At 40.6% G+C, this 27091-nt stretch overlaps 1 protein-coding gene across 2 annotated transcripts in view; it reads right to left on the bottom strand.

Moving 5' to 3' along the window:
• Window positions 1–196: 196 nt before the first annotated feature.
• sash1b (SAM and SH3 domain containing 1b) overlaps window positions 197–27091 on the bottom strand; it is a 55625-nt gene continuing 28730 nt past the window's right edge. Inside the window, exons 1-18 of one of the 2 annotated variants that reach the window (XM_013270110.3) lie at window positions 17266–17410; window positions 13166–13294; window positions 11620–11670; window positions 11283–11332; window positions 8847–8887; window positions 8481–8567; window positions 8249–8361; window positions 7793–7891; window positions 6680–6812; window positions 5878–6269; window positions 5216–5290; window positions 4774–4917; window positions 4540–4672; window positions 4130–4299; window positions 3836–4042; window positions 3092–3242; window positions 2448–2579; window positions 197–1209 (exon numbers count right to left, since the gene is read on the bottom strand). In XM_013270110.3, the coding sequence (XP_013125564.2) occupies window positions 521–1209; window positions 2448–2579; window positions 3092–3242; window positions 3836–4042; window positions 4130–4299; window positions 4540–4672; window positions 4774–4917; window positions 5216–5290; window positions 5878–6269; window positions 6680–6812; window positions 7793–7891; window positions 8249–8361; window positions 8481–8567; window positions 8847–8887; window positions 11283–11332; window positions 11620–11670; window positions 13166–13210 (2712 nt within the window). In that variant the 5' untranslated portion in view covers window positions 13211–13294; window positions 17266–17410 and the 3' untranslated portion in view covers window positions 197–520. Of the gene's footprint in view, window positions 1210–2447; window positions 2580–3091; window positions 3243–3835; window positions 4043–4129; window positions 4300–4539; window positions 4673–4773; window positions 4918–5215; window positions 5291–5877; window positions 6270–6679; window positions 6813–7792; window positions 7892–8248; window positions 8362–8480; window positions 8568–8846; window positions 8888–11282; window positions 11333–11619; window positions 11671–13165; window positions 13295–17265; window positions 17411–27091 lie in introns of those variants that run through there. The other variant, XM_013270109.3, reaches the window with a different exon arrangement.

Below are 27091 nucleotides of genomic sequence, written 5' to 3'. Positions count from 1 at the left end.
AACCCTGAAATTGAAACAACTTATTGCTTTTCTAGTTTGCACCCGTACTTTGCCATCTGGGGCAAAATTGTCTGTATTGGCCAGCTGTCATTATTATTATAGTCTATATTTATATATACAAAATAACAAAAAGCACTCAGTTAATATTAACAGTTTGAAAGTGTTCCGTTACAGTGAACCCAGAATGAGTAAATTATTCATGAAGGCTTCGTGTTGAAAAATGACAACTCGGAGCGAGCGCTGCTGCTTGTGTAGCTGTTGGACTCTCCACAGGTCCACTGCAGAGAGACAGTCCAGATTCAGCTGAATGGAGATCACTGAAACTGACCGAGGGGCTGAGTAGCTAGGTCATACATGAACGTGGTTTAACAGCGTAAGCACAGACCTTCACGTTTACACTTCGTTATATTTTCTTTGAAAACCTGTGGTTACATTTTCGGAATTTCCATTTAGCTGAAAACCAGAAATCAACAGCTGTAAAGTCGCACCTTTCAGTACTGTACTTACTGTACAGACCTTGTTAGAAACCGGCTCCACCACCAGATTTACTTCTTAGTCCTTTTCGTTTCAGCCGACAAGCTTCAGAAGTGGCTGAAACTGAAGCACCCTTCCTTTCTCCTAGAAAGTTGTGCTCTCTGTCGGGCATTACTGTCGGTAATGGCTCTCGCTCTGGGTTTAATAAGGAAGGTGTAGCTACATGGTCGCTGGACCTTTTGGGTGGAGCTGTGGGTGGCGGCTCTGGGTGTGCCTGCTGTGTTGCTGTGCTGGTACATGCAGCAGTGTGTGATATCCTACATAAAGCGTGGGAGGATGGAGGCATGACTGTCAGTGGGTTTTTTGTGCTTTTTTTGTACAGATTTAAGTCTTTAGGGCGGAGGAGTCGTCTTCTCTTCTGATCTTTGTGGAGAATCGACAGGGAGAAGCAGCGGCGTAGCGGAGTCTGCGCTGCGTTTCTTCTTAGCTCCATGCAGCTGTGGCTCCTAGCAATGGATCTGCTCTGAATATGACCTTTTATTGAGCTCAAACCGGGCTTTGGGAGGTTAGGATGGACATGGGGGAGGCATCTGGGTTTACTGTGGGATGAAGCCTTGCTGGACTGGATGGAGGTGAGGGGCAGGGGGAGGACAGGGTACTCTGGGGACGGGAGGTGGCTGGACTCAAAACCAGATGAAGATCTGCTGATGGTCGAGCGTGTTTTTTTGCCCCTTCCTGAAATAAACAAGTGGAGTGTGCGCAGATCATACAGCTGCCAGGCAGTTGTGACATGTATCTGGCTTAAACACAACAACAGCAGAGCAGTGAGTCTTGGAAAGTAGATACTTTAAAATGACACCAAAGAGAACAAAGTCAAAACAAGCAGCTAAATGTGCACTAAAATGAACGATGGGTAAAAGAAAAGCAGCAAGCAGTCAGTTGTGGTAAAGCATGGAGCGATTTATTCCTCACACTCAACCACAAAAGAAGCACACTTCAGAAAATGCTGAGACTTCAGGGCCTAAACATGCCACACTTCAATGAGAAGTTGATTAAACATTTTAAAGTAGCCCTAAGCCCTGTGCATTTTTGTGCATTTTCAATGATACAAAATGCCTTATTTTAAACACTTACACTGTTAAGTAAATATTTTAATTCTGCTGCAATATGCAGTCTTCAGGCACGTGATAAAATATTGTGCAACATTAGGTTTTACTGGACTAAAAAAAATACACACAAACATCAGAATCTTAAAGGAAATACACTATACGGGTGAGGCTGATCTGACAGCGTACTCAAATCACGTGACATTCAGAAAGCACAGCTCTTTGCATTTCGACAGTTTGTAGACTTAAGTCTAAAGAGAAAACCACTGTAAGCATGATACAGCTGTGAATAAAGCGACGACTTACAGCAAAAATGTACTGCCATTAATGAAAAAGTTTGTTTTTTAATATAAGTAGAGCTAAAGCTTGTTTAAACACTCTCATCACACAACAGCCGCCACTTTCAGCAAATGCAAAAACCACACAAGTCAACACTGCGGATCTATTTGTAGATCTGCAAGCTGCTCTGCACGCAGATTCTTCCAAGGCCTGAAAAATGTCACTGCTCAGTTCAACATCAAGTAAGTAAACTTGCTAGTCCCTTGTTACCTGTCCTCCGTATTATGTTGAGAAGGCAAATGATGACAACTTTCAGAAGCACTGAACTGACACAAGTGACCGCAAAAAAGTTTGATTCAGTGATGCAGAAACAGATAAAAGCATGACGATGCTTGAGGAGGGGGGGGAAAAAACAAAACATGAAGCGCTAGAAGTAAATGCGACGACAGCAGAGTCTTTCCAGAAGAGCATGGAAACGGAATCTGGTGGATTGGAATGCTTGAGCTGGAGAGTCTTTCTAGACAGGGATGAGGCAGAGGAGGGCTGAAGAAGCGGACAGTGTTCACAGGCGGGTCAGGCTGTCATTACCGTTCTCCAGGTTCTCATTGCTCTCGTAGCAGCCAGAGTCTCGTGGGGAGTCTCCCAAGAGGCCACGCCTGTCCACCAGCAGCTTCTCCTGCGAGCTTTCAGACTGACCGCTTCGCTCTGGGTCGCTGCTTCCTGCAATGCACAACGCCGCCACCAGGGGCATGACAGTCATTCAAAAGAAAATCGTGGCAAAAATATAGCTGTGACTTCCAGGTCTGAAAAATGAAGCGCTTTATACATGCATTCTTTCCGATGGCCAGCAGGGGGCAACTACTCAGACTTTCTGTTAGAAGAAAAAATGCCCCTCAGCCTCTTTACTTTGTGACCTCAGTTGCTAGTTTCAAGTCATACATGAATTAAATGGTAAAATTTTGCAAATTAAAGTGGCTATTTGAGTTAAAGAGGATTATGCAGGATTTGTTCATTTATTCTTGAAAATTTAACTATTAAACCACGAGATGCATCAACAACAAAAAAATGTCTACAGAAGCTGAAACCAATCTCAGACTGTATCTGCTGCAGACACAGTATTTAGATACTGATCTGTAGTTTTAAACCCTCAAATATTCTAATTTGAAATGTGGCCCTTGGATGGAGGACATTTCTATGATAGAGCGAGACTTTCTGTTGTTTGTCTGACCCACCATCATATTCTTGCAGCAGCTCCACAGCAGTGAGCAGCACAGCTCTGTGTTGCGAGTCTGTGATGTTGAGTTCGTCCAGGTCCTCCTCCTCTAGCAACTTAAATGTGTCCAGATCCTCGTAACCGTTAAAAAGAAAGGTGGGGAGGTGCTCCTGTAGAAAGGCGAGGATAAAAGGTGCACAAACAGATCCATTAAAATATGTAAGAGGGATGCCATTTGAGCATGCACATCTTGCAAAACAAATCTGAAGTTAGCTTAACTTAAAATTTTCCCAACACAGATGAAAATAAAAAATAATTTAAGCTAGAGGTAAAATTTGTAAGTTTGACATTTTAGAAAATACTCCTATTGGTCTGCTGTGAGTAAGGTGAAGCTAAAGACTGAAAGGCGAGGGAAGCATCATACAAAATAAAGGCAAATCTCACTAACATGTTAAAACTCTTAATATAGAAACCTTAATATAACTCACTTATATAGTTACATATAACTTAACTATCATATCGAGTTGCTTTTGCACTTTATTTCCCCATGGATTTAACAAACAGTATGTAACACCTTACTAGTGAGGAGGTGGGAGAATAATATTACTCTTTAAAGGTGGTTGCTGTTAACAAACTCTTGAAAAGAAAGCAAGTAAGTGTACTTCCCCTAAATGTCAAACTGTTCCTTTAAATAGAGCTAAAACCCATCACATGCAAGTATTTTAGTCACTGCTTTTAATCACAAATGTACGCCTTTCTTTACTTTGAGGTTGATGCGATCAAGTAGTTCCTCCACAGAGGTGGGTTTGGGTTGCCGGGCCTTTCTCCTCCTGCGTGTTTTCTTGGGCTTCACCTCCTCTTCATTCAGAACATCCACGTAAATGAACTTGAAGGTTCCGACTTTACCGTTGAGCATCCCCATCCACGTACCCATCGGAGGCTTACTAATGATATCGATGACGTCTCCGCTCTGCGAATCGAGATAAGCTGAGCTTGAATTTTTTTGTTTTTCAGTACGAGCTCATATCTAAGTAGTGAGCAATATAACATAGCCTACCTTCAGCTTTAGGGAGTCGGTGTCATAGGGGCTTGGAGTGAAGTCTGTGTGAACCAGAGCACGTCCACAAAAGGGTCCACGGTAAGGCAGCTCGTCTTCCTCTCCGTCCTCAGACTTCACACTCTCTCTGTTGCTGTTGGAGGAGTCGGTGGTGCCCACTGTCTGACCACCTGCACGAATCAGAAAAGAAGATGTCACATCAAGACCACAAGTTATCATGGGTCTGTTAGTATCTGACAAATATTATAAATGTTCTTCTTTACTTGAGTTAGGTTTTGGTTTTTTTTTAACCACAGATGAATACAGCGAGATCAGAACGTTTAGACTTCTTCAAAGATGATAAACATCAAACATCTGGTGTTTAAACAAATACTGAGAGTTATTAGAATATACACGACACACAGACATACTCATGGAACTCTGTCCGCTGAGCGAACTCCTCAGGCTTTCCACCGACCCTCCTGGCTTCAGTTTGGGCTTCTCCAAAGAGTCCGAGTCTATCTGAGGCGAGTGAGGGCAGCTGGAAGAGCGATCTGGACTTGACTGGAAGATATGAGGGGAAAAAAAATTCATTACGCCTGCTTAACAGTCGTCACACCTGTACTTCAAAATGGTAACGCACACAAATGCTTCTAAAAACATACCTGCTCAGAGAGAGAACTATGGTATCGCTTGGAAATGTGTTTGCGCATCGTCTCTCTCACAGACTTGACTTTTTTACCCAGAGAGATACGAGGTGTTGGTGGAGATTTAACGCCATCTCTCAAATCCCCGTCTCCAGTTTTGATCTAATTTATAAGCACAGAGAAGTAAAAAGGATGGAAGTAAGTAAATCTGGTTAAACTTATAATTCATATTTATTTAGATGGCTTTAGGATTCCTTGCACAGCTTATATATTTTAATAAATCTTGTGTACTTCATATTTACTTTCATATCTGTGTCACAAATTTGTAAGGCTCTATTTAATTTTGTTTTTGATCCATTCTTGTTGCACACAGTGGGCTATACAATACTGCGTATATCTACATATTACAGCACTGACAATAAAGTTGACTTTGATTCAGATCACATTTAATGCCACATACAGTGTTATCGTTCTCAGGGCTGACTGCATTCACTAAGCGGTTGGTCAGGTCAAATCCTCCAAAGCTAGAAGCTCTCTGTGAAAAAACAAGAGCAAGAAATTAGAGCACGGTTTGTCTTCTGCTGCAGGTGCAATTTTTCCCCCACCACTTATACTTTTAAGCCACAAGAATAACAACATAAGACTGACATAGAGAAATGAATAAATAAAAAGACAATTTTATGGAACATGTATACGTCTATTGGTTTGTTAGCTCCTGAGGTTGCTTATTACTCATTCTTAAATAGGCTTCAACTATGTTTACGTTTAACCAGGATCAGTAACGGTTAATGGTACCACTGATAGGCACCAGTCTCGTTTAGTTACTGATCCTGAGTTTCTGTACAAATGCAAGAAAACAAGAAGATAAGAATAAAAGAGGCTATTATGTACAAACTGTGACATGATTAGGAATTTAGAACTTTATGTGAGTGTGCCTTTAAGCCAGTCAGACTCTCTTTCAAACTAAAAGGCCAGTTTAAATGGGCAGTTTGTTGTTGCCTCATTGAGACGCTTAAATAATGGTACCAATGGTGCAAACTCACTAACAATGGAGGTGAAAAGATTCGTTAATAAACAACAATCTAGACTGCAGTCTTTCTTTAAATGCGCCTATGTACTCACCCCGTGGTGACTGAGTGGGTTGAGGACCGGGTGACGCAGCGCGCCATCGGTCACCGAGCGTGCAATTTTGGGTTCCTCACTGCAGCCCTCTGTTTCAGAAAAGGATGAACCTTCACCTGGCTCCCTCACCTCCCCTGCTATGTTGGTCTCCTGGTGAACAGGGCTACCACTAGACTTGCTCAAGGTCTGGAAGGTCTTTTGGCTACTGCAGGTGTCCACACTGCTGGATGACGGCGAGGTTGTCAGGCTGTCCGGGTCTCGGTTGTAGGAGAGTTGCTCCTGCAGGGTTGAAGCCAGGGAGTCCACTGGACAGACTAAAGGTTTCCTCTGCAAACCTGAATATAGAGAGATGCTGGCATCTCCACAGGGAAGGCCATCTGCATTCAGGCTCTCTGGCAGGTGAAAAGAGAACAGAAGAGAGTTTATTAACAAATCTAATAAAGTCAGCAACTGCATTTATTAGTTATTTGATAATAGCTGCAATTTGTGAGCCATTCATGGTCAATACTAAAGAAAGAAGATTGTTATAGCAACTGTGTTTATCTACTGCTTCAGACAGCTTTTCCAATCTGCCAATAAAACTGTATTTGATACTTTTATCTTTGGAAACTTGCCAGATTGTGGTTTTTGAGTGTTATTTAAAGCAGGGGGGAAAGTAAAAACATGCTATAAATACGATTACAGACCAACAGTCATTGGTCACTAATACTGATAAATTCTCTCAAATGCCACATTGAGCACTGCGGTGTGCCACACTGCTTCCTCTACCACATTAGATACTATCTGAGAGTAGTTTTAGTACCCTCTGCTCCAGGCCTCTTAGACTCATCAATCCTGATCAGCTTCTTCTTCGCTTTCCGGGTTGAGTTGACCAGCTTGTGGAGCCTCCTGAATGCGACAGATTCCTCTTGTTCATTGTCTGACAGGTCGCAGGGCTGATGGAAAAGAATAGTAAGAACTGTATTAATAGACAACATCTGTAAGGTGAACAACACTTTGGCTCCGAGGCCTAATATTTTCAGTAGGTCAGAAGATATTATGCAACACTTTTGCTTTTTGTATACTACAGTGTGCAAACCTAAAAATGCGAGCTATCTTAATTACTCTCATTTCTAGTAACTCATCAGCGTACTTGCTGTGGATGCTTTGCAACTATTTGTTGTAGAAGCTTGTAGCTTAATATAAATATATGTGGTAGGAAACCACAGTGATGACAGTGGGCCCCCGTGCAAAGAGCTAACACATACACAGTGGGTCACAGCAGGCTAAAAAAAAAGCCTATGTACGGAAAATTAAATAGCTATCTGCTTGGAAATCACCTTAACCATTATCTGAAAATGTCAGTGGTGCATTTGCAGTCTTGGGTCATGCATGCTGAGCATTATCTGCTGACCAAAACATCAGCAGCATGTATATCTCAGAACAGACATCATGGGACCAAATGAAAGCTGATAAGCAACTTGAAATATACAATAGAAGTTCAGAGTTAGAAGGAAGGATTTTTATTTAACAAAGGTCACATAAATACATATAGTAAAGAGAAACAGTCAGGCCATACAGACTAATGTGAAAAATGTGCCCTGAACCTGAGCCCCCTAATCACCCCACCCACGCATAATAGAGCTGCAGCCTGCATAACAGAGCCCTGTGCTGAATCCACCCGCTCACCACAGCACAATAGGGGGTTAGGGCTTTGACAGCAATGAATAGAAGCTCGTCCAATGCCCTGCAGTTGGGAAAGGACCCTGAGCTGCAGGGCTTTAGAGGGGCCCTGGTTCATCATCGGGACAGAGCGAAAAAGAAAACGGCACTGTCAACGCCACAGCAGCGTTGGCACGGGTAAATCAGAGGTCCTCATGCACAACACACTGTCTGAAGTAGTGATTCAGCAAATAAGATGCCCTTAGAGACTTACGTTACAGCTGAACGACTCATTTGGGGTACTGGAGGGATCAGTGGACTCTGTGAGCTCAACCTTGCATGTCTGTCTGTTTTGTATCTCAAACTCCTTCAGCTGCAAAAAAGAAAGAGCCTGTTAGTTAATAATGTAGATTTAGAGTCTATTATGAGGAGCCAATCAGTCAAACGGGAAGTAATCCTGGAATATGTAGTATTTTATGATGAATTATAAATATTGCATGATATTCACTGTGCAGATTAAACCCTAGTTTGACCATATATCTGCATAAGAAAGATTAAATCATGCCAGGACTTTTTTTTGTGATGCAGTCTGACTTGGATACAAAGTTTCCTACAATATGATAAGACTTTCTTGTAGTTTCTTGTGTGTTTTTTTCCTCCCACAAGGTCAAAGTAACACAGCAGCTGGATAATCTAAAGTTGAGTTTCTCTGGGATGCACAACATCCTACCCGTGCCAGGGCTTCCTCTATGGAGATCATGTTTTCCTTCACCATCATCATCAGCTGAATTCGCTCCTCATCACTCATCGTAACTTCACTGGCCACAAACCCAACATCATCTCCTGCAAAAATTAGCAATGACACCTGAGATTAAGGAACACAACGAAACACAATGAAATTTAAGAAAAATTCTTAATGTCCGAAAAATAAAAAGCATTTTTTTCGTGTTTATTTGAGGTACCTTTTGAAACCTGACGAACGACGCCCTTCTGGGACTTCTTGAAACTTTGCCAAAAAGACTTGCTCTTTCGTTTTCCATCCCATTTTCCTATTACATATAAACCAATTTTAGCACAGGAGAAATAAAAACAAAAACAGATTCAAAGTATAATCACCCCAAATTGATAAACGGGTAAACAATAAAGTAATATGGTACGGGAAAGGATTCCTTCCATTTCTCCAGAAGAAATAAATGAACAAATCTTAGTGGTGCTTAGGAAAGATTAAGTGTGTAAATGAACATGTGAAAACTCATATTTATTTAATATAGAATAAAAAATGAGTACATTACAATAAAACAAAATATACCAGTCAAGTTTGGACTTACCTCCCGATCCATCGTCCGAGCTGGATTTGTGAACAGGAAACCTAAAAATCAACGAAAAATATTCAGTTAATCAGAAAAGTTCAAATAAAAAACAAACATCAAACTAAAGAACACGACACTACCTGCTGTCCAAAGTTATTTTCTTCATCTTTTTTACTGCTATCCCACCATTTCCCCTAGCAACTAAACTTCAGATTAAAAAAAAATAAAATTAAAATAAACTGAAATAAAAAAAAATAAAATAAAAAAAACACACTGTGCCTCAAGACACTAGCATCACAGTAGAGGCAAATCAAAGCAGTCAAAACAGATGAAACAGACTGGCTCGCTCTTGGCTGATGAACAACGATCAGTGCTCTGTGTCCATCTCTGGAACAATGGAGCCCTGTTCTTGTCCGTTTGGGGTTTTGCAGCAGCGGCGGCACTAACGTGGCCTCTGCATTCCCTGCACACTTTCACTCTCTCTTTCTGCCTCTCTCTTCATCTCTCGGGACTGTTTGTTTGTGTCCGTCTTTCTCACAGCCTCTCTCTGTTCACGCTTGTTTGTGGTCATTCACTTTGAAGCCAGATCAAGTTTATGCTTTTAAATCGGAAGTCACGGGTTTATTCCTGATTATAGAGTTGCTCAGTGATATTTTAAATGCCAACTGCTTTGTTTGTTATTGATTTGTATTTATTGTGTGTCAGCCTGGTTTGAGATTACTGTATCCAGAGTACGCAGGTACTGTGCAAAAGTCTTATGCTTCTCAACGTTTATTTATATTTTGCTCGGAAAATTGGAAAATGGGTGCAGCAACTGAACGATATGCAAACAGAGTTTATTTAGGCCTGCATCAGTCTGGGAACCTGTGCAGTGTTTACCCCGCCTCCTGCCCTATGGTAGCTGGGATAGTCTCCAGCCCTCTGCAACATTGAACTGGATTACCAGAAGAGAATATATGTATGTACAATTCCACTCAGCTTCAAAGTTGATATTTGGTATGACCACCTTTATTCTTCAAAAGCCTGAACTCTCTTAGGTGAGCTTTCTTATTATCTCTTTAACTAGTCTTCAGAAATTCAGCAACTCAGCGGTTCTTAAAGGACATTGACAGCTCTTCTTTGGATGTTGGCTGGCATTTCAAGATGATCCCACGCTGCTTGTTGAGTGGTTGGGGTCCTGATAAGTGTTGTATTGTGCACTTTTCTATCCAGGTATGCTTTTACAGTATTGGCAGTGAGCTTGTGATCATTATTAGTCTAAAAAATGAAACTTCTTCTCAAAGTTGAAGGAATCACGAACAAAGGTCTTCAACATCAATGGCTGAAATGCAGAATAAAAAGATGACAGTCTGTCTACTGTGTCTCACTTCATAACACCACTTGTCACCGATTTTATTTTAGGCCTTGTGTAACTTGGCATAGCTCATAGCTCATATTCCATTCCTTAATAATGGCTTCTTGACAGCCACCCATCTACTGAGACCACTTCTAATGAGACTTCAGTAAGTTCTGTAAAAACACCTTCAAAAATTACAAGAACGTCTGTCTTGTTGAAAGCAAAACATAAAGAAATAATGGGTGGCTCAAAGTATTTTGTGCAACTGTTATTAAATGCTCCCATTTATCAAAGGAAACATAAAGACTCCCCATGCACTGTTAGAAAGAAAGCATTATGAGGGGACGGTGCCTTGGTTGTGAACTCTTTAAGAAATATCAATGAAATCATTTTTAAAAAGTGTAAAAGCAACATGCTTGTTTCCAAAAAGGAAACCTAATTTTGCAGATAGTCGCATTCATGAAATTCCTATGAAGTGATCCCACTAGGGGGCAGAGTAGGATTCCTGCTAATCCTGTTCTAACAGGAATGACACAGTTCCATCCCTGTCCAGGTTCTGAATAAAACAGGCCTCTTTGCAATGATAATTAAATCCTGAAAAAACGAGAACAGCTATTACTCAACTTTCAGGACACTTTTATATCTGCACAAACAAATCTAATAAGATCAATATGTCGCTTTCTCATTACTCATCATATAAATTATTAGATCTTATTCAGCTTTCCAATGACAAAACGTGACTAATCTTCAAAATCTTTCCAAAGAAACAATGAAAGGAAGGAAGGACGTTTGGAGGTTACACAGAAATACTTCATAAATGTGAGACCAGGAAACAGAGGAAATGCACGTGTCCACGGGCGGTGGAGATCATACAGGAAGAGTCATAGCAGTTCAGCTTCCAGAAGTCATGGACTTTAAATAAATAATAAGCGTATAGAGCGTAAAGCTTCCACAATAAACATTACGTGGACGAGTAGCTATTTTTATTTTCTGATATATCACATTAAATCATCTTTTCCTTGATGCTTCCCCACAATACTTCACAAAGTCAGGGAAGCTGTGCTATACTCATGTATTTTATTTACAGGGTTATTTTTATATGTATATATTCTTTTTACCTTCTTTCGGTTTCTGGAGTCGACATGGTGCTGCTGAGTCCTAGAGATTCCTAAGGAGATGAAAAACACATGTTAAATATACATATCACTGAACCTCGAAAACTTCCATATACAACTTGTCATACGTCATCATATTTTAGGATCTACTTCCAAGAACAGTGTCAAGGCCAGTTCTTTTCCCCGCAGTCAGTCGGATGTTACTTTGTGGCCTAGTACACTGACTCGGGATAAATCATGACTAGCCAATTCCTCTGCCTCTTATCAGCCTGTCTGCTGACACACGGAAAAGGAAGTTGCCTTCTCCCGGGGTCTGACACGCTCAGAGCTGGACACTCACCTGGATCTGTGAGCGCAACTGCACTGATGTGGCCACTGAGTCAATCTTTCCCTGAAACACACATACACGGGAAGTGGAGGAGTAAATTATAGTGTCATCATAACATAAGAATAGACAAAATTTTCATTTGACTGAAAAGGTTAACCTAAGGTAAAAACCAAAAGTCGGAATCAGAAACTAAAAACAAGTTGCAGTGAAGAGCCAACCTCAGGGACAGCTCTGCATGTGAGAAAATATGCTTACTCACTTTCATGCAAGATGCACATATTAAACAAATATGTAAGACTGCTTTCTTCCATTTGTGCAACATCTCTAAAATTAGAAATATCCTGTCTCAGAGTGACGCTGAAAAACTAGTTCATGCATTCATTACTTCCAGGCTGGACTACTGTAATTCATTATTATCAGGATGTCCTAAAAACTCGCTGAAAAGTCTTCAGCTAATCCAAAATGCTGCAGCAAGAGTACTGACAGGGACTAGAAAGAGAGAGCATATTTCTCCTGTTTTGGCTTCCCTTCATTGGCTTCCTGTTAAATCCAGAATTGAATTTAAAATCCTGCTCCTCACATACAAGGTCTTAAATAATCAGGCCCCATCCTATCTTTATGACCTTGTAGTACCATATCACCCTATTAGAGCACTTCGCTCTCGCTCTGCAGGCCTACTTGTTGTTCCTAGAGTCTTTAAAAGTAGAATGGGAGGGAGAGCCTTCAGTTTTCAGGCCCCTCTTCTGTGGAACCAGCTTCCAGTTTGGATTCGGGAGACAGACACTATCTCTACTTTCAAGATTAGGCTTAAAACCTTCCTTTTTGCTAAAGCATATAGTTAGGGCTGGACCAGGTGACCCTGAATCCTCCCTTAGTTATGCTGCAATAGACGTAGGCTGCTGGGGATTCCCATGATGCATTGAGTTTTTCCTTTCCAGTCACCTTTCCCACTCACTATGTGTTAATAGACCTCTCTGCATTGAATCATATCTGTTATTAATCTCTGTCTCTCTTCCACAGCATGTCTTTATCCTGTTTTCCTTCTCTCACCCCAACCGGTCGCAGCAGATGGCCGCCCCTCCCTGAGCCTGGTTCTGCCGGAGGTTTCTTCCTGTTAAAAGGGAGTTTTTCCTTCCCACTGTCGCCAAAGTGCTTGCTCATAGGGGGTCATATGATTGTTGGGTTTTTCTCTGTATGTATTATTGTGCGATCTACTGTACAATATAAAGCGCCTTGAGGCGACTTCTGTTGTGATTTGGCGCTATATAAATAAAACTGAATTGAATTGAATTGAATGAGAAAATCAATAAGGGGTCTATTTATTGTAGAGCCGCTAACTTACATAAACAAAAATACAATGTGGTAAGGTGACTTTTAAAAAGTGCAGGTAGGCGGATTTTGTCCCCTTTTGCTTGCATGAGGCCTGAAAACAGCTGGGCTAAGTTCAGAGTGAATAAACAGCTGACTAATGAATACTGATGCACTAATATTAATTTCTCAATAGTTCCACACTAAACCTTAAACCCTGATCTTACCGGACAAGAAAAAGACAGTTTACCATCTCTGCATCTTGCACTACTTTGCGTTTCCGTAGCTCCTCCATCCTTTCGCAAACGTCACTGAGGGAGGTGCCGTAATACTGAGAGTACTCCTGAGCCAGGTCATCTAGGTTCCCCACCGAGCCATCCTGCAAAAGAGGGATTCAGACTGGGACTCAGATACGAGCACAGATCAGGAGAGGAAAGCGACACCCCGTGAGGGTTGACCAAGATACTGAACAGCAGGCAACCACTGTAAACATGAAGCCATTGTTTGAAAGATTAGCACTGACACCAGTAACATAAACAGCCAGGAACCACTGAGATAAAGCACCAGGGCATAAGATAACGCATCAAAGACACCCGGCTGCAATACCAACTCCGTTTGCACCAGCTTATCATCTTCCTGCCCGGTGACCCCGTCCCACCTCCTCAGCCCTCCTTAGATCTGACCTCAAGGCCAGAAGAGGCAGCGTGTGACGCAACTGCAACACTCACTCTGCTCTCGCAGTCATCGGGACTTGACTTGAGAGGCCACGGTTCAGTCTTCCGTAAATCAGGAGAAGCAGAATCACTCAGTCGGATCGTGAGTCTTTGCCCTGACACACAGCTCGTTCTCCTGCATGTAACCCCCTTTTTGGTTTCCTTCAATTGTAAAACCTGAATGCTGTGTGCCTCTTGTTGTGTGGGAAGATAATAAATCACAGAATCTGTGCTGAGCTTTATGGTTCAGTGACCCTTGGGATCAGAATTAACACATTGTGGGAGTTTTCCTTTCATGAATATGATCCTGGATCTAAACAGGAAGTTTTAAATCAGAGGAATTTAAAGTAACTCTCAAAAAATACTGTTAATGTTTGTCATCATGACCAACCCATATAAGCTTTCTGCTCACAAAACGTTTCCCCTTTTACCAAAAAATAAATAAATAAAATTGTATAACACCTGTGATAGAGGATTACTAAACCAAAAAAACCAAAAACAAATTGTGATGGTTTTTGTTTGCCTTTAACATCTGGAGACACACTAAAAACACTACAACATTATCATATCACCCTTTAAGCTTGTTAGGGTCAATGTTAGCATACAGTCACATACGTCTAGCAGACACAGGGCAACATTAGCATTCATATGGAATGGTGTTTCTGCCCACCTGGGGAGTGTAAATCCTCATGCATTCTGCTCTCAGCTCTGTTTCTGTCTTTTATTTGGGTGGAGACTCGTTACTAGTCTCCACCATGTTCCCAGCTTGTTGCTAACTCTGTCTGCGAGGTGCTAAGCAGGAAGCGTCCAGTAAGTTTATAGAAGTTTCTCAATGAAGACAGCTGCCTGCCTGTGATGTCTAGGAAGTGATGGTGTGAGAGTGGTGAAAGTAAACAAAAAGATTCTAACTGTAGTCTCACGGGAAAACTGCAGAGTGAGGCGATATTTCTTTGTGGACTCGTCTGTAACGGTGGCTACAGTTCTTTCTAACAAGTTAATTCATGTCTCACAGATCCCCAGACGGTGTATTTTCAACTCAGGATACTTCACAGGTTGTTGAGGGAGCACATTCAATTAGGGAAATCTATCAGACGACCTGAACGACACAATATATATTACAGACACATTCGATATGCATCGCAACCCTGAACTTGTCTAGGCATCACCCCATCAGCCAGTTTGGACATTAAATGTCTGAACTTGCCAGTAACATTTAGTACAAAGCATGTGAAAGGTCTGATTTGACCCATGTGAAATTATTGTAGGTAATTTTTTCTGAGAAAGAGAAACTGCAGATGATGTTCCAGCATGATGCTCCAGATTCTTATTGAGCTCTTGCGTGAAAATGGCTTATATCACTCCCAAATTTCTCTCTCAATGATTATTTATTTGTAATTGTAGCTAAAATGTTTTTTCTATTATTTAAATGGTGATTCTGTAAAACAATGGTATGGTTATAGAAACCAGGATTAAAGCAGTATGTCTGTGTAGGTAAGAAGAAGAGGAACGAGAAAACTTAAAGAAATCAGATCACCTTTTTTCTAGCGCCTAAGGAAAAAGAGTTGTAAGGGACCACAGGTATTACTTTTAGTCAGCGAGCTGTAAATGCATCAACATTTACAGCTCGCTGACTAAAAGTAAAAGTAAAACCTGTGGTCAATTTCTGATCATCTCCAAATAGCTCTGCACTACAGATAATCCTTATTGCATCAAAAATCAAAAGAATCCATTGCATCTTCAGTTCCTGAAAGACTGGTAATAGAGCAAGTCTGTTGTGTTTGCTCTTTGAGCCAAAAATGTGATTTGCATTTCTTTTCTCATGACTGGGACATTTCATAGTTAGAAGAAAACAACACTGGCAAATAAATAACAATGGGAGACTTTGGCTCCACATTTAGAATTAAAGAGGGTGGGTCTGTGATACCCAGGGAACTGTTTACCAGCAGGGGGGGACGTGGGGGGTTGGGGTTGTGGTGGTTTGTGCTTATCAGGTTTTGACGTTGCAACCAGCTGCAAACCTGAAAGGCTCATTCCGAGACACAGTTTGTGGTCTATATGGTCTATACGTGTGAACAAATACAAGAAAAGCAAGGTGGACAAAATCTAATTAAATTTAGTGAGTAAAGTAAGTGAGTCTACTAATTTTCCCCCATGTAATTAACAACTGTGTAGCCTGTTTAGCAGGGTTTTCTGGAGCTAAGTGCTTGAAAATGTCAAAAATCAACAGCGATGGTAAACCTGCAAAAACAGAAGATGTAGGAAGACAGCTGGTCATCACGTCTAGTCATGATTTAAGTCAAACTGTGTTCGTAATAGCTGTCCAGTATGTTCATAAGCTGTTTCACGCATGTTTATTATTTTGCTTCACTCATGCCATATCCTGAAGGCATGCAAATGAGCCTGCAGAAAACAGCCCTCTGCAGTGAAAAGTAATACTGTGGGCTCACTTGTCTTGTGTCATGATGGACTCTGACTGCCTCAACTGTCCAGAAGAGAGGCCCATTCATTTGGTAAATGACATGCCCCCGGGTCCAAGAAGGCTTGAAAATCTGGCTGCTTTTCATATAGAGGAGGAACAAGGCTGAGGCCGACTGAGAAGCTCTGCACTGTGCCTGGCTGCAGTCGCTCTTCTGCCTCCAACTGCCACTGATTCACATAAACAGCCTATTGTAAAGCAGCCACATGACACTGCAGTGCCCTAAGTGCTTATTACACATGGTGGATGTCTAGTGTGTATACTTCCCAGTTATAGACAAATCTAAACACAACTTAAGTATACAGTCAGAAAAGTGAGCTGAACGTTAAATCGAATAAACAATCTCGGACATTCTTCCTCGGAGATGACTGACAAAAATACTGCAGCGTGCTTGAAATTTGACTGTTTCCAAATTAGCAGAGTCTGCGCCAAAACTGTAGCATGAGACATCGACCACAGAGGCTGGAAAAGGAGAGCGTGGTGTCACGTTTCTCGAGCAATAAGCATCTCATGGGTAGACAAAAGATCCACATGCCCCCAGGGCCAAGAGTGTCTAATGAGTGTTTTTACAGTTCCTCTGGCTTGCCTTAACCACACCTGGGTCACAAAGTATCAGCAAATTATTTTTTTTTATCCTGCTCTGAGACAGAAATGTAGGTCACGTTATGTCAGAGGTCAATATGTCGAGTATGAGAAGGTCGACATAGTTATAAAGATCATAACAGCTTCTTTTAAGTGAAATAGTGAAATCTGAGTTAGGTTCTCTGCTCTGAGCACCAGATCTAAAATGTGAAAAAGTCCATGTCTGCATCTATTTTAACAACCTTTTATTTACTAAAGCCTTGTGTTTGATTTGAACAGCTTAATTCAAACCAAATGACACTGTATGGTTACAGTTCAGCAGGGGACCTAATAAAGATCACTACATGCCTTCAACACATTACGCTGAGTGATGTTTCAAAGGATCATGTGAGGACAAGCACCGACTTGGTTAATAACTTACTAACAAAAGCATTTGAAAGCACAGAGAAAGATTCAAAAGCAAAAACCAAGGGCAGAAAAAAGGCAACATGAAGTCAGAGATCCTCTTGTTAATCTACAGAAAACTACCACCTCCGACCATCGCACCGCATTCCAGGACATACATAAAAATACACTCACCGCAAACAGACATCTGTGTGCCAACAGCAGCCATCCAGTAGTTGCTCTTTAGTTCCACCACAGTTCTGTAAGTGAATGGCTCCCTTTGAATACTTAACTCAGTTTAAAGAGTGGAGGACAATACATCCTGAAGTAAAGGGGAGGGCAGTCCAGCGTGCATAAATTAGAGGGGGAGAGGGGGAGGGCAGGTTGGGGGAGTTACAACCACATTTGACGCTGCTGCTGCTGCTGCTGGGTGGGGCACTGTACTCTCTCCAGCTGCAGCCCACAGGGACTGGCTGACTCACATGTTCAAATAAACCACCACCTCTCAGTGTATGAAAGTGTGGCTGCATGTTTATGTCTGCAGTGGAGTTGGGAGAGTGATATATCAGGGGATTTTTTTTTTTCTTTTCAGTGTGGTTGCTGGTCATGAATGTCTCCCTCTGCTGATATGGAGGCTCTTCAGATCACACCTTAGCAGATGTGCACCCCAGGGGGTACTTCTGCTGTAGCCATGGGATGAATGGAAAGATTAGTAAACCAGCTAAGTGAAGTGAACCATCTATAAATGATTAAAATAAATCAGTAATTGTCAAAAGAGATTAGTAGTAATTGGTGTAGCTGGTTAAAAGGACAGTATAAGTTTATCTATACTACTAATAGATTTAGTAGTAGTACAAAAACAGCTATTACTGACATTTATTTAGCTGAATGTATTTGCTACAATTGAATAGAAAAATTAATCCAAACATTTACAGCTGGACTGGATGAAAAGTTATTTTGAAAAATTACAAGTGTTGAAGAAGAGCCCAGCAGTCTTTTTCCTCTTTAATGATCACCTTACAGAAAAGGGAATAACATGAACCATAATGAAAAGGTACAAAGAAACAATCCATATGACAAATCAATAACCCGGATGGTCCTCAGATGTCAGCCAGCATACAGTTTTTGCCCTAATTCACCAGCAGGTGGCAGCAAATAGCAGCTCTGTCTCCCCAACTATTAGTTACTGATATTCACATACAAGGGGGATGAAGGTAATGACAGTGGGGTGAAGAGCCAAGTAAACTGGACACACTAGTTTGAAGTGACATAAAAAAAAAAAAATAAAAAAATAGAAAAATTAAAATAGCCTCTGTGCTCACTGCTGTAGTTTATCCCCATAAAAAAGACGTTTACATTGAGCATTAAGTATAAGTATCAAGGCGGTGACCTCATTTGCTTGCAGCATTAGTCAGTCAGATTAACCCTCACTATCTTTGTCTAATCGTGACCCTACTGTGTGTATTATTCATCCTGCGTGACTGACCAGTGACTCCAGAGCAGCAAGTACCAGCAGCAGCAGGAGGTACCAATACCAGAGTCAGATCTGTGGCAGGAGGCTGAAGATTATGCTGAGCTGCAGATGGATGGTGGAGATGGTCGAGGGCTACGTTGAGTGTGCGGTGCCAAAGGGCCGAGGCAGCTCATGCCAGAAAGGGCAGTTTTCCGCCTGGCTACACAGCGGCGGGCTGCTTGTCACCTCGGAGCACAGGAGAAGCCAGAGATTGACGCCATCTCCATTTCTATCACCGTCAAGTCTCCTGACTGTGTGTGTGCCAGCTCTGTGTGCCCGAGCGCTCCTCTGAGCTTTGATCCCCGAGGAGATCGCTCCGTGCTCAAGACAGCGAGAGACACATTCATCTGCGTTTCTTTCAAAGGCAAATCATATCATCGCACCTATCATTGTTCATCAGCTGCATATAAAAATTAAATACAGAATATAATATTAGTTAGATGAGACTGTGCACCTAAAATGTAACCATAGCAGTAGAAATGATGAGTTTATCCAGTCCTGTTTGTACAGGAAAGGTCTTTTAATCAGACCACAAAGGAGATTAAATATTAAAACTGGAATCATAAGGATTTCAAATGCTCTGCTCCTTGAATTGTAGGTGAATCAATGATTGCGCTTAAAACGTACACTTCTGTACAGTTATCGTGTTAAGTAAACATGTTTAACATATCTGCAGCGCATACATTTTTCCTATAAGTCTGTATTGTATTCACATAGTGCTACATACATAAAATATATCCTGAGGATGCTACATTAGTCTGCTCCAATGGTTCAACCGCTATGGCTGCTTTTATCTATACAGTCTGTACATTTTGTGTTGTTGCAAAGCTAAAATCGTAAATTTTATAGGGATACCTAAATTTACATTATCTATACTTAAATAAAAGGTATTTTTAAAGCTTAAAGATGACAGCAGCGATATTTATTATAACCTAAAACACTAGGATGAGTGTGAGAATTACTGCTATTCCAGAATACCTAAAAGCCTCGTCTAGATCGACAGCCCCAGGGTCCCCTAAAGAGAGAGAGGGGAAAAAAAAAAAAAAAAGAGGATCGGTGGAAGAGCTTAACTATTCAGGTCTGAGTGGTTAAGTGGATTTTGACAAGTCCCAAAGGGGGGTTTGATGAGAAGGGTCACACTATGACATGCACGCTGTCAGTCACACACAGACAGAAGGAAAGGAGGATACCTGGCCTTGTTTGAACTGCATTAGCGAGGTCTCGCGCACACAGCTCTGCTCCCACTTTTTGTGCTGTCAGTCACTGAGCAACTGCTTACAGAGACAAAAGGCTAGCTTCACTGCATAGGACTTTTTGGTCCTTCTGCAATAAAACAGAATTGACTGCAAGCAGGTTTTCTCACATTGCAAGACAGATTTTTCGAAGAGAAAAAAAGAAAAGGAAAAAAAAAAGCCGATTAAAACCACCCCTGTTGTCGTCAGGCAATGGAGACAAATATAAAGATCATGCCATAAAGGGAAAGCAGCCAGGGACCCTTATTAAAAAAAAAAAAAGGGTGCATGTGAAACGCCTAAGAAGATTAAAAGGGCAGACAGGAGGCACAGAACCAACCTTTTGTCTACAAGACTAACTCTTGCAAATCCCAATGGGATTTTAAACATTAGCTGAAATCACACAGGATAGATTTAAGTGCAGGAAACTACAGACTCCAACAACCACCCGGCTATGAACTGCAACACAATGCACATCTGGAAATATGTATCATGTATAATTATAAAAGCATCTTGTAGATTGTTCTGGATCTTGTTTTGAAGTAGCTTGTGGATTGTCGCTGGTCCTTGGAGCATGTTTAATTCAAAGATCAAATGGCGAATTATCTCCTTTAAATTTCAGTTAAATTACATGGATGGAAATCCTCTGTGTATTTAATCCCTGCTGGATGGCAGTGCGTTTGTGGTTTGAGCGGCATGTAGATTGTTCCCATTCCTTCGAGCATGTTTAATTCAAGGCTGCTGAGAACAAGAAAGAAAGAAGAAAAACAAAACAAAAACTGTGCATACCGCTCCTTTAAAATTCAACAAAGTTCATACCAAGAAACACCATGTGTATTCATACGTCGTAAAAGGCTCTGTGAATGGTTCTGGGCTTGTCATGAAGTAGCCTGTGGATTGCTCATGATCCTTGGACCATATTTAATTCAAAAGTGCTGAAATCACTTCATCTGCCCCTCACCCCAGTGCTCGGGTAATTACCCTTGTGCGGCTGCGCTGCGATCCCTTGAGATGCGAGAGTCAGCTCACAGCGTCTTTGACTGCATCGGGCAAGCAGCTCAGCTCACCCCTCACGAGAGCCCGACACCCGCTGATCCTCCTGAGACGCAACGCAGGAGTCAAGGGTAGCTGTCAATCACAAAACGTAAGATCACGAAGCCTCAGAATGAGGTCATTCTTCATGGTGTGAAAGCAAGCAAAGTGGCCTAAAAGCAGGAGAGAAAAACACCCTCTGGTGGGCTTTTCTCTTTTAAACATTTCATGGGAAAAAACACGGAGAGGAGAATTTTGCTTGACTTGAAAAACTTTACAGCACAGTGCACAGCAGTAAGTGATACAAAGAGTAGCAGCAGACTAGACCTATGGCCAGAGAACAGATTATAGCAACCTAGGATGGGTGAGTAAGCACAGACCGGCAAAATTCTGTTTATTTAATCTGCCAGTCGAATAAAAGTACGCAAGAAATACCAAGAATATGAGAAGCCTCAGTTTTGAAATCAATACATGTTTTGGAACAAGAGAGAAACCTAACAACTTTTTAACAATTTACTTAAAATTTATTTTTTTTAAATCACTAATTTAAAACAATCAAAAATCCAATGAAAGCTAAAAGTTTCTGTTAGTTAACCAATGACATATACCGATAAAACTAGCACATTATGCTCCCAAGTTTTGAATTGAACTCTGCTAACAAGCAGAAGCTGATGGAAGACAACTGATGCACAAACAATCCAGGCGAAGCAGTATGTCAACATAAATACATTTCTATAACAGTAACCGTTTGTGTTCATAGTGATGTTTCCTAATAGATCCCGTTTCTGAAAATGCAAACTGGTTGCTGCCCGTCTACACCAATCACTCTGTACATGTCCAAACAAGAATCCGCTTCCGAAGATAAGGGACCATAGAGGTTGGGAGTGGCCATCAGCCAGCCCAAGCTCACACAGGGTAAGAGAAGGGGAACACCCCAGACAGGCCACCAGTTCAATTCACAACTCCAGTATTGATACTGGTTGATATTCTTGAGTTATACTGAAAAACAAAAAGAATTTTTTAGCAGTGAATTTAAAAAACTAGTTAGCAACATAATAACACCACCTCCATGCTCAGCTGCAACAGATGATCGGTAAACAATAGAGCGCCACGGACCGGTTTAATGTCAGACAATTTTTTCACGGTATCGTGGATAAATACAACAAAATAAAATGATACGACCAAGACAAAAACTGTGGTATTTTATAAATATAATAATAAACATGAATTCACTGTGTAATTGTGTAACTTTATTAGCAGCGTCTTCCTGAAATGCGGCAACAACATTGAGAGTAATATCCTCCTTTCTGCCCCCTTTCTGCTCTCTGGTTGCTATGGTAACGTGTAAATATTTCTTTCAAAATAAGACACACAACTACAACACGGGAAAAGACCCAGGGAAACCAAGTTAACGATAAAAACCCTGAAAACCGGTACCAAACGACTGGTCCGTGGCCCGGGGGTTGGGGACCACTGTGCTATAAGACCTATGATGGTACGATTTCCAAATTAGCCCAAGGGTACACTAAAAATATACATATAATCACCAACCACTTTATTAGGTACATGTATTCAACTGTTTGTTAATGCAAATATTTAATATGTTGATCACTCAATTGGCTCATCAAAAGCTTGGAAAAGAGTGCAAAGATGTTGTTGGTATGGCGAGTCATGATTTCTGCTGCAATATTCAGATACGCTCAGAATTTAGTGCAAAAAACATGAAAGCATGGAGCCATCCTGCCTTGTATCAACAGTTCCAGCTGATGATGATGGTAGTGTAATGATGTGAGGAATACATTTGTGACACACTTTGGGGCCCTTAGTACCAAATGAGCATCACTTAAAATGAGTGGAAAATGAAAATGAGCTCAGTGTACTCAAATGGCCTCCACTGTCAGCAGATCTCTATCTAGCAGAGCACCTTTGGGATGTGGTGGAAAGTGAGTTTCTTATCATGAATGTGCAGCTGAGAAATCTGCAGCTGGGTGATGGCATCATGTCAATATGGACCAAAATCTGAGGAATGTTTCTAACACCTTGTGGAATGAAGGCAGTTCTGAAGGAAGGAGGTCAAACGCAGTACCAACAAGATGCATGTAATTTCACACTCTGTAATAGGCCAATAACATCAGATAGCAGTTGACATACTTGGCTGACCTGATTCTAAACACAATCTGAAGACTATTTACCTTGCAATGAGCCATGCTTTACAGAGAGTGACGTGCATTTGAACTACATTTTCTTGGGGAGCAACTAAAGCGGTTACCTCACTGCGGAAATTCCCGAGTAAGATATTCCTGACATTCTTTGTCTAGCCAGATCCAGTGTTTCCTCTAGACATGCCAGATAGCTTTCTCCTCTGGGAGATCTTTTTGTCAGGGACCTGCATCTTCAAACCTCAAGGATGAACTTCCCATGTTCAGAAAACTGTTCTCACTGATTGCACATGCCGCTTATGACAGCGGCATACAGAGCTGCTGACAACCATTCCTGTCCAACTCGATTTGCCTCCTCCAAACTCTCAGTCCGGTTGATTGGTCTCCTCCACTGTCATTCCAAGGACATCCACCTTTCAGCCATTAATGGATGCAAACCGCAGCTAGTCAAACATGCTCTGATGTCATGAAAAACACCGAGACAAACACTCAAGAGAGGTATTTCCATCAGTGGTTGATCTTGTGATGTTCTTCTTGTAATGTAGGTTTTTAAACTTGATTTCTTACGCTCAAACATTCGCATCAACACTGTGTAAAAACATTACAGTGAAAGCATAATTAACTCTAACGTAGTGCACATTCTTTACACTTTTTTTAAATTTCTAAAACGGGGGGTTATGGTAAAGGAAAAAAAAATGCATGACAAAATGCTTCATATTTCTGGCTTATTGAGTAAATATACAGTCGCTCACCAGAATCAATTGCTTGCTCAGTATCTGGCCTTTTCCCCAAGCTGACATCAGGTAAAGTGTTGAGATTTTCTCAGCCTCACTCTTCAATCAATATACCCTATTAAAGTTTCATGTAATTTAAAAATATTCATTTAATAGTAAAATGCCACAGTGGCTGTTGCGCAGTGTGAAAATGATGTTTTTTATCCTTCTGCTGTTTCCCAATGAGGGTTTAGTTAGAGCCAAAGAAACCTTTTAAACCCAGTTTTAACAGTTTGTGTTACATTTACTCAGACATAACATACATTTATGAAGACATTTAAAAGACATACATTATTCCCTATATTCCTATGTTGTCAAAACAAACAAGAAACAGTTTTAAATAGCTTGACCTTGAAATAGACACCAGAGGTCAAATCTCACATGGTATTTTAACTCTATGTAACTTTAACTCCATATGTTGAAAATATACACCACACTTGTAAGAACCATGGTTTTTAAGTTATATTGTTTTTTTTCAATTTTTGGCCAATAAAATCATCGAGCTGACCTTGATGACATTGGATTTAAACAAAATCTTAATAAACTGTTAATATCTCCCCAATCTATACCTTTATAAAGTTTTCATTTAAAACTCTTCAAACAGACAATATAAACCAAATGCCTTGTACATAAACACTAATATAAGCTTGTACTTATAATTACATCCTTGGTAAATACGAAACTACCTATACTATGAGGATAAAACTTTAAATGGCTTCATTAAACAGTCGTGAAAAAGAGAATTTCACTGAATTCTCTGCAGTGTTGTGAAAAACTAAGCAGACCCCATGAATCAACAGCTTTTAGAACTACTTTCACTAGAAATAACTTTAAGAAATCCTTTTCTATATTACCTTCTCAGTCTCTCACATCATTGTGCAGGAATTTTGGCACGCTCGTCTTTATAATGTCGCTCCAGTTCATTGAGGTTTGCAGGCATTTGTTTATGCACAGCTCTCTTAAAGTCCTGCAAAAGCATCTCAGTTGTGGTCTGGGCTTGGATTGACTGGGCCATTGCAACCAGTCAATCCAATCTTTTCCTTCTCAGCCCCTGTGTTGTGCTTCGGATCAAAATCCTGTTAGATGATCCAGTTACAGCCAAGCTTTAGCTGTCAGACAGATGGCTTCACATTTGACTCTAGAATACTTTGGTCTACAGAGGAGTTCATGGTCAACTTAATGACTGTTTAGTGTCCAGGTCCTGCAGCTGCAAAACAAACCCAAATTATCACCCCTTCACCTCTGTGTTTGACAGTTGGTATTAGGCGTTTGTTCTGATGTGCTGTGATTGTTTTTCCCCCCTAAATGCATGCTGTCATGTTCTTTAAGAGAGAACAAGCTTTCTCCCTGTCTGCTTCTCTAAAATGTTGGAAGAAAATGCACGAGACGACCTTTCAAACAAGCCATACTTCAGTCTTTTTCTAATTGTGCCGTCATAAATTTTTGCATTTAACATGTTAACTGTAGACTCTCAGAGGTAGCTCTAGGCATGTTGTAACTTTACCTTTTATAACTAATGTATAAGATTCAGATAAACTGTCCTTTTACAAATTGTATTTTCTAACTTAAATGGTTTCACAACAACTTTCATTAGTTAAAAACACAACAGCCACTATGTTAATCATTCTACAACTATTTCTACTTCTTTCTGTTTTTCTTTAAATATTATCAGTCCCCTCTCAACTAACTAAAATGTCACATAAAAATAAGCTCCTGCATGAGAGCATCTGAGGAGCCATGTTGTATAAGTATTATATTAACTTTAACAATGCAAAATGCTTAAACTGTATAAAAAACAAGCAAAAGCACTCAGGAAAAGAAATTCAATAATCAAATGAATGCATTACAAGCTGTCTACCTGCACAGCTGACTCTACAATCCACATAATACTTTAAGTGGCTCCTAAATGCATTTTACATCAATTGATAAAATAAATGAGACTCCAGTTTGAGATTTCAGGATCAAGGCCTTGGAGATATTACTGAAAACCAGACAAAAAAAAAAAAAAAAAAAAAAAAAAATAATAATAATATCAGATTGATTCTACAGCAGCTTGTTGGTGCTAGTAATCATACTCTTATTACTCTTATTACCATGCGAACTACCCTCACTCTAGCACCCTCGTCATCACCATCACATGCAACGCCTTTCTTAAATGACTTTCTCCTTCCTGCTTTGCTTATTCTCATCGCTTTTGGCCCATTTTTCTCACCACTGTTCGTCTTTATCTTTTTTCCTTCAGGCTCAACATTTCTAAAGGAATAATTTTCTCCATTATTTCTTTAGAAATGTCACCCAGCCTGCCTGCCACTTCAGACTACACTCAGAGGATACATTAAAAGAGGAATTACTCTATTATGTCATATATCTCTATTCTCAGAGGTTCTAATTTAAGACCCTGGTTTTAAACAATGTTATTACAGAAGATTATTACATACAGTGGACTCCAGAGGTACACTTGGACTTACCTTTAATCCTAGAGGTGAAATAAAGGGGAGTAAGACGGGAAGAAATTTCTTTAGAATGCAGAAAAGTCCTACAGCCATACACAGATGGGAACTTTGGTAGTAGAATAATTTAAATACAAATAAATAATATAGTGCAGTGAAAACCAAAGTCCTGACTACTAATTCAGGACAATACCTGCATATTTATAAGCCTAGTACCATCAGACATGCACTCGCCAACCACTTTAAAGGTTCAGCTGCTTGCTAACTCAAATATCTGATCAGCCAATCATATGGCAGCAACCCAATGGCATTTGGACATGGTCAAGAACATCTGCTGAAGTTTAAATGGGGAAGAAACGTAATTTAAGTGACTTTGAATGTAGCATGGTTGCTGGTGACAGACAGGATGGTCATCAGGAACAGGAAACTGAGATTACCGTTCTCACAGCCTCATCAAAATTTGACAACAGATGATTGGAAAATGTGGGTTATTGCAAGGAGTCTTGAATTATGCTGAATTCTGACATGGTAGGGTCAGAATTTGGCACAAACAACACAGAGGCATTGATTCTGCCTTGTATCAACATTTAGTACCAATTGAGCATGTTACAAAGTTCAAATAATCTCAAACTGGTTTCTTGAACATGAGAATGAGTTCACTGTACTCCAATAAAGCACCTTTGGGATGTGGTAGAATAGGAGATTTGCATTATGGATGTGAGGCTGACAAATCTGCAGCAAGTGTGTCATACTACCACATTAATATCGACCAAAATCTCTGAGGAATGTATTACAGCAATCTTGTTGAATCTGTGCCATGAAGAAGGTGAGTGTTTGCCTTCTTCATGGCGTTATTGTCAGA

Source organism: Oreochromis niloticus, linkage group LG19, assembly GCF_001858045.2.
Source record: "Oreochromis niloticus isolate F11D_XX linkage group LG19, O_niloticus_UMD_NMBU, whole genome shotgun sequence".
NCBI lineage: Eukaryota > Metazoa > Chordata > Actinopteri > Cichliformes > Cichlidae > Oreochromis > Oreochromis niloticus.
The sequence above is the reverse complement of the archived record's forward strand: the minus strand, read 5'-3'. Positions and strand labels throughout refer to the sequence as shown.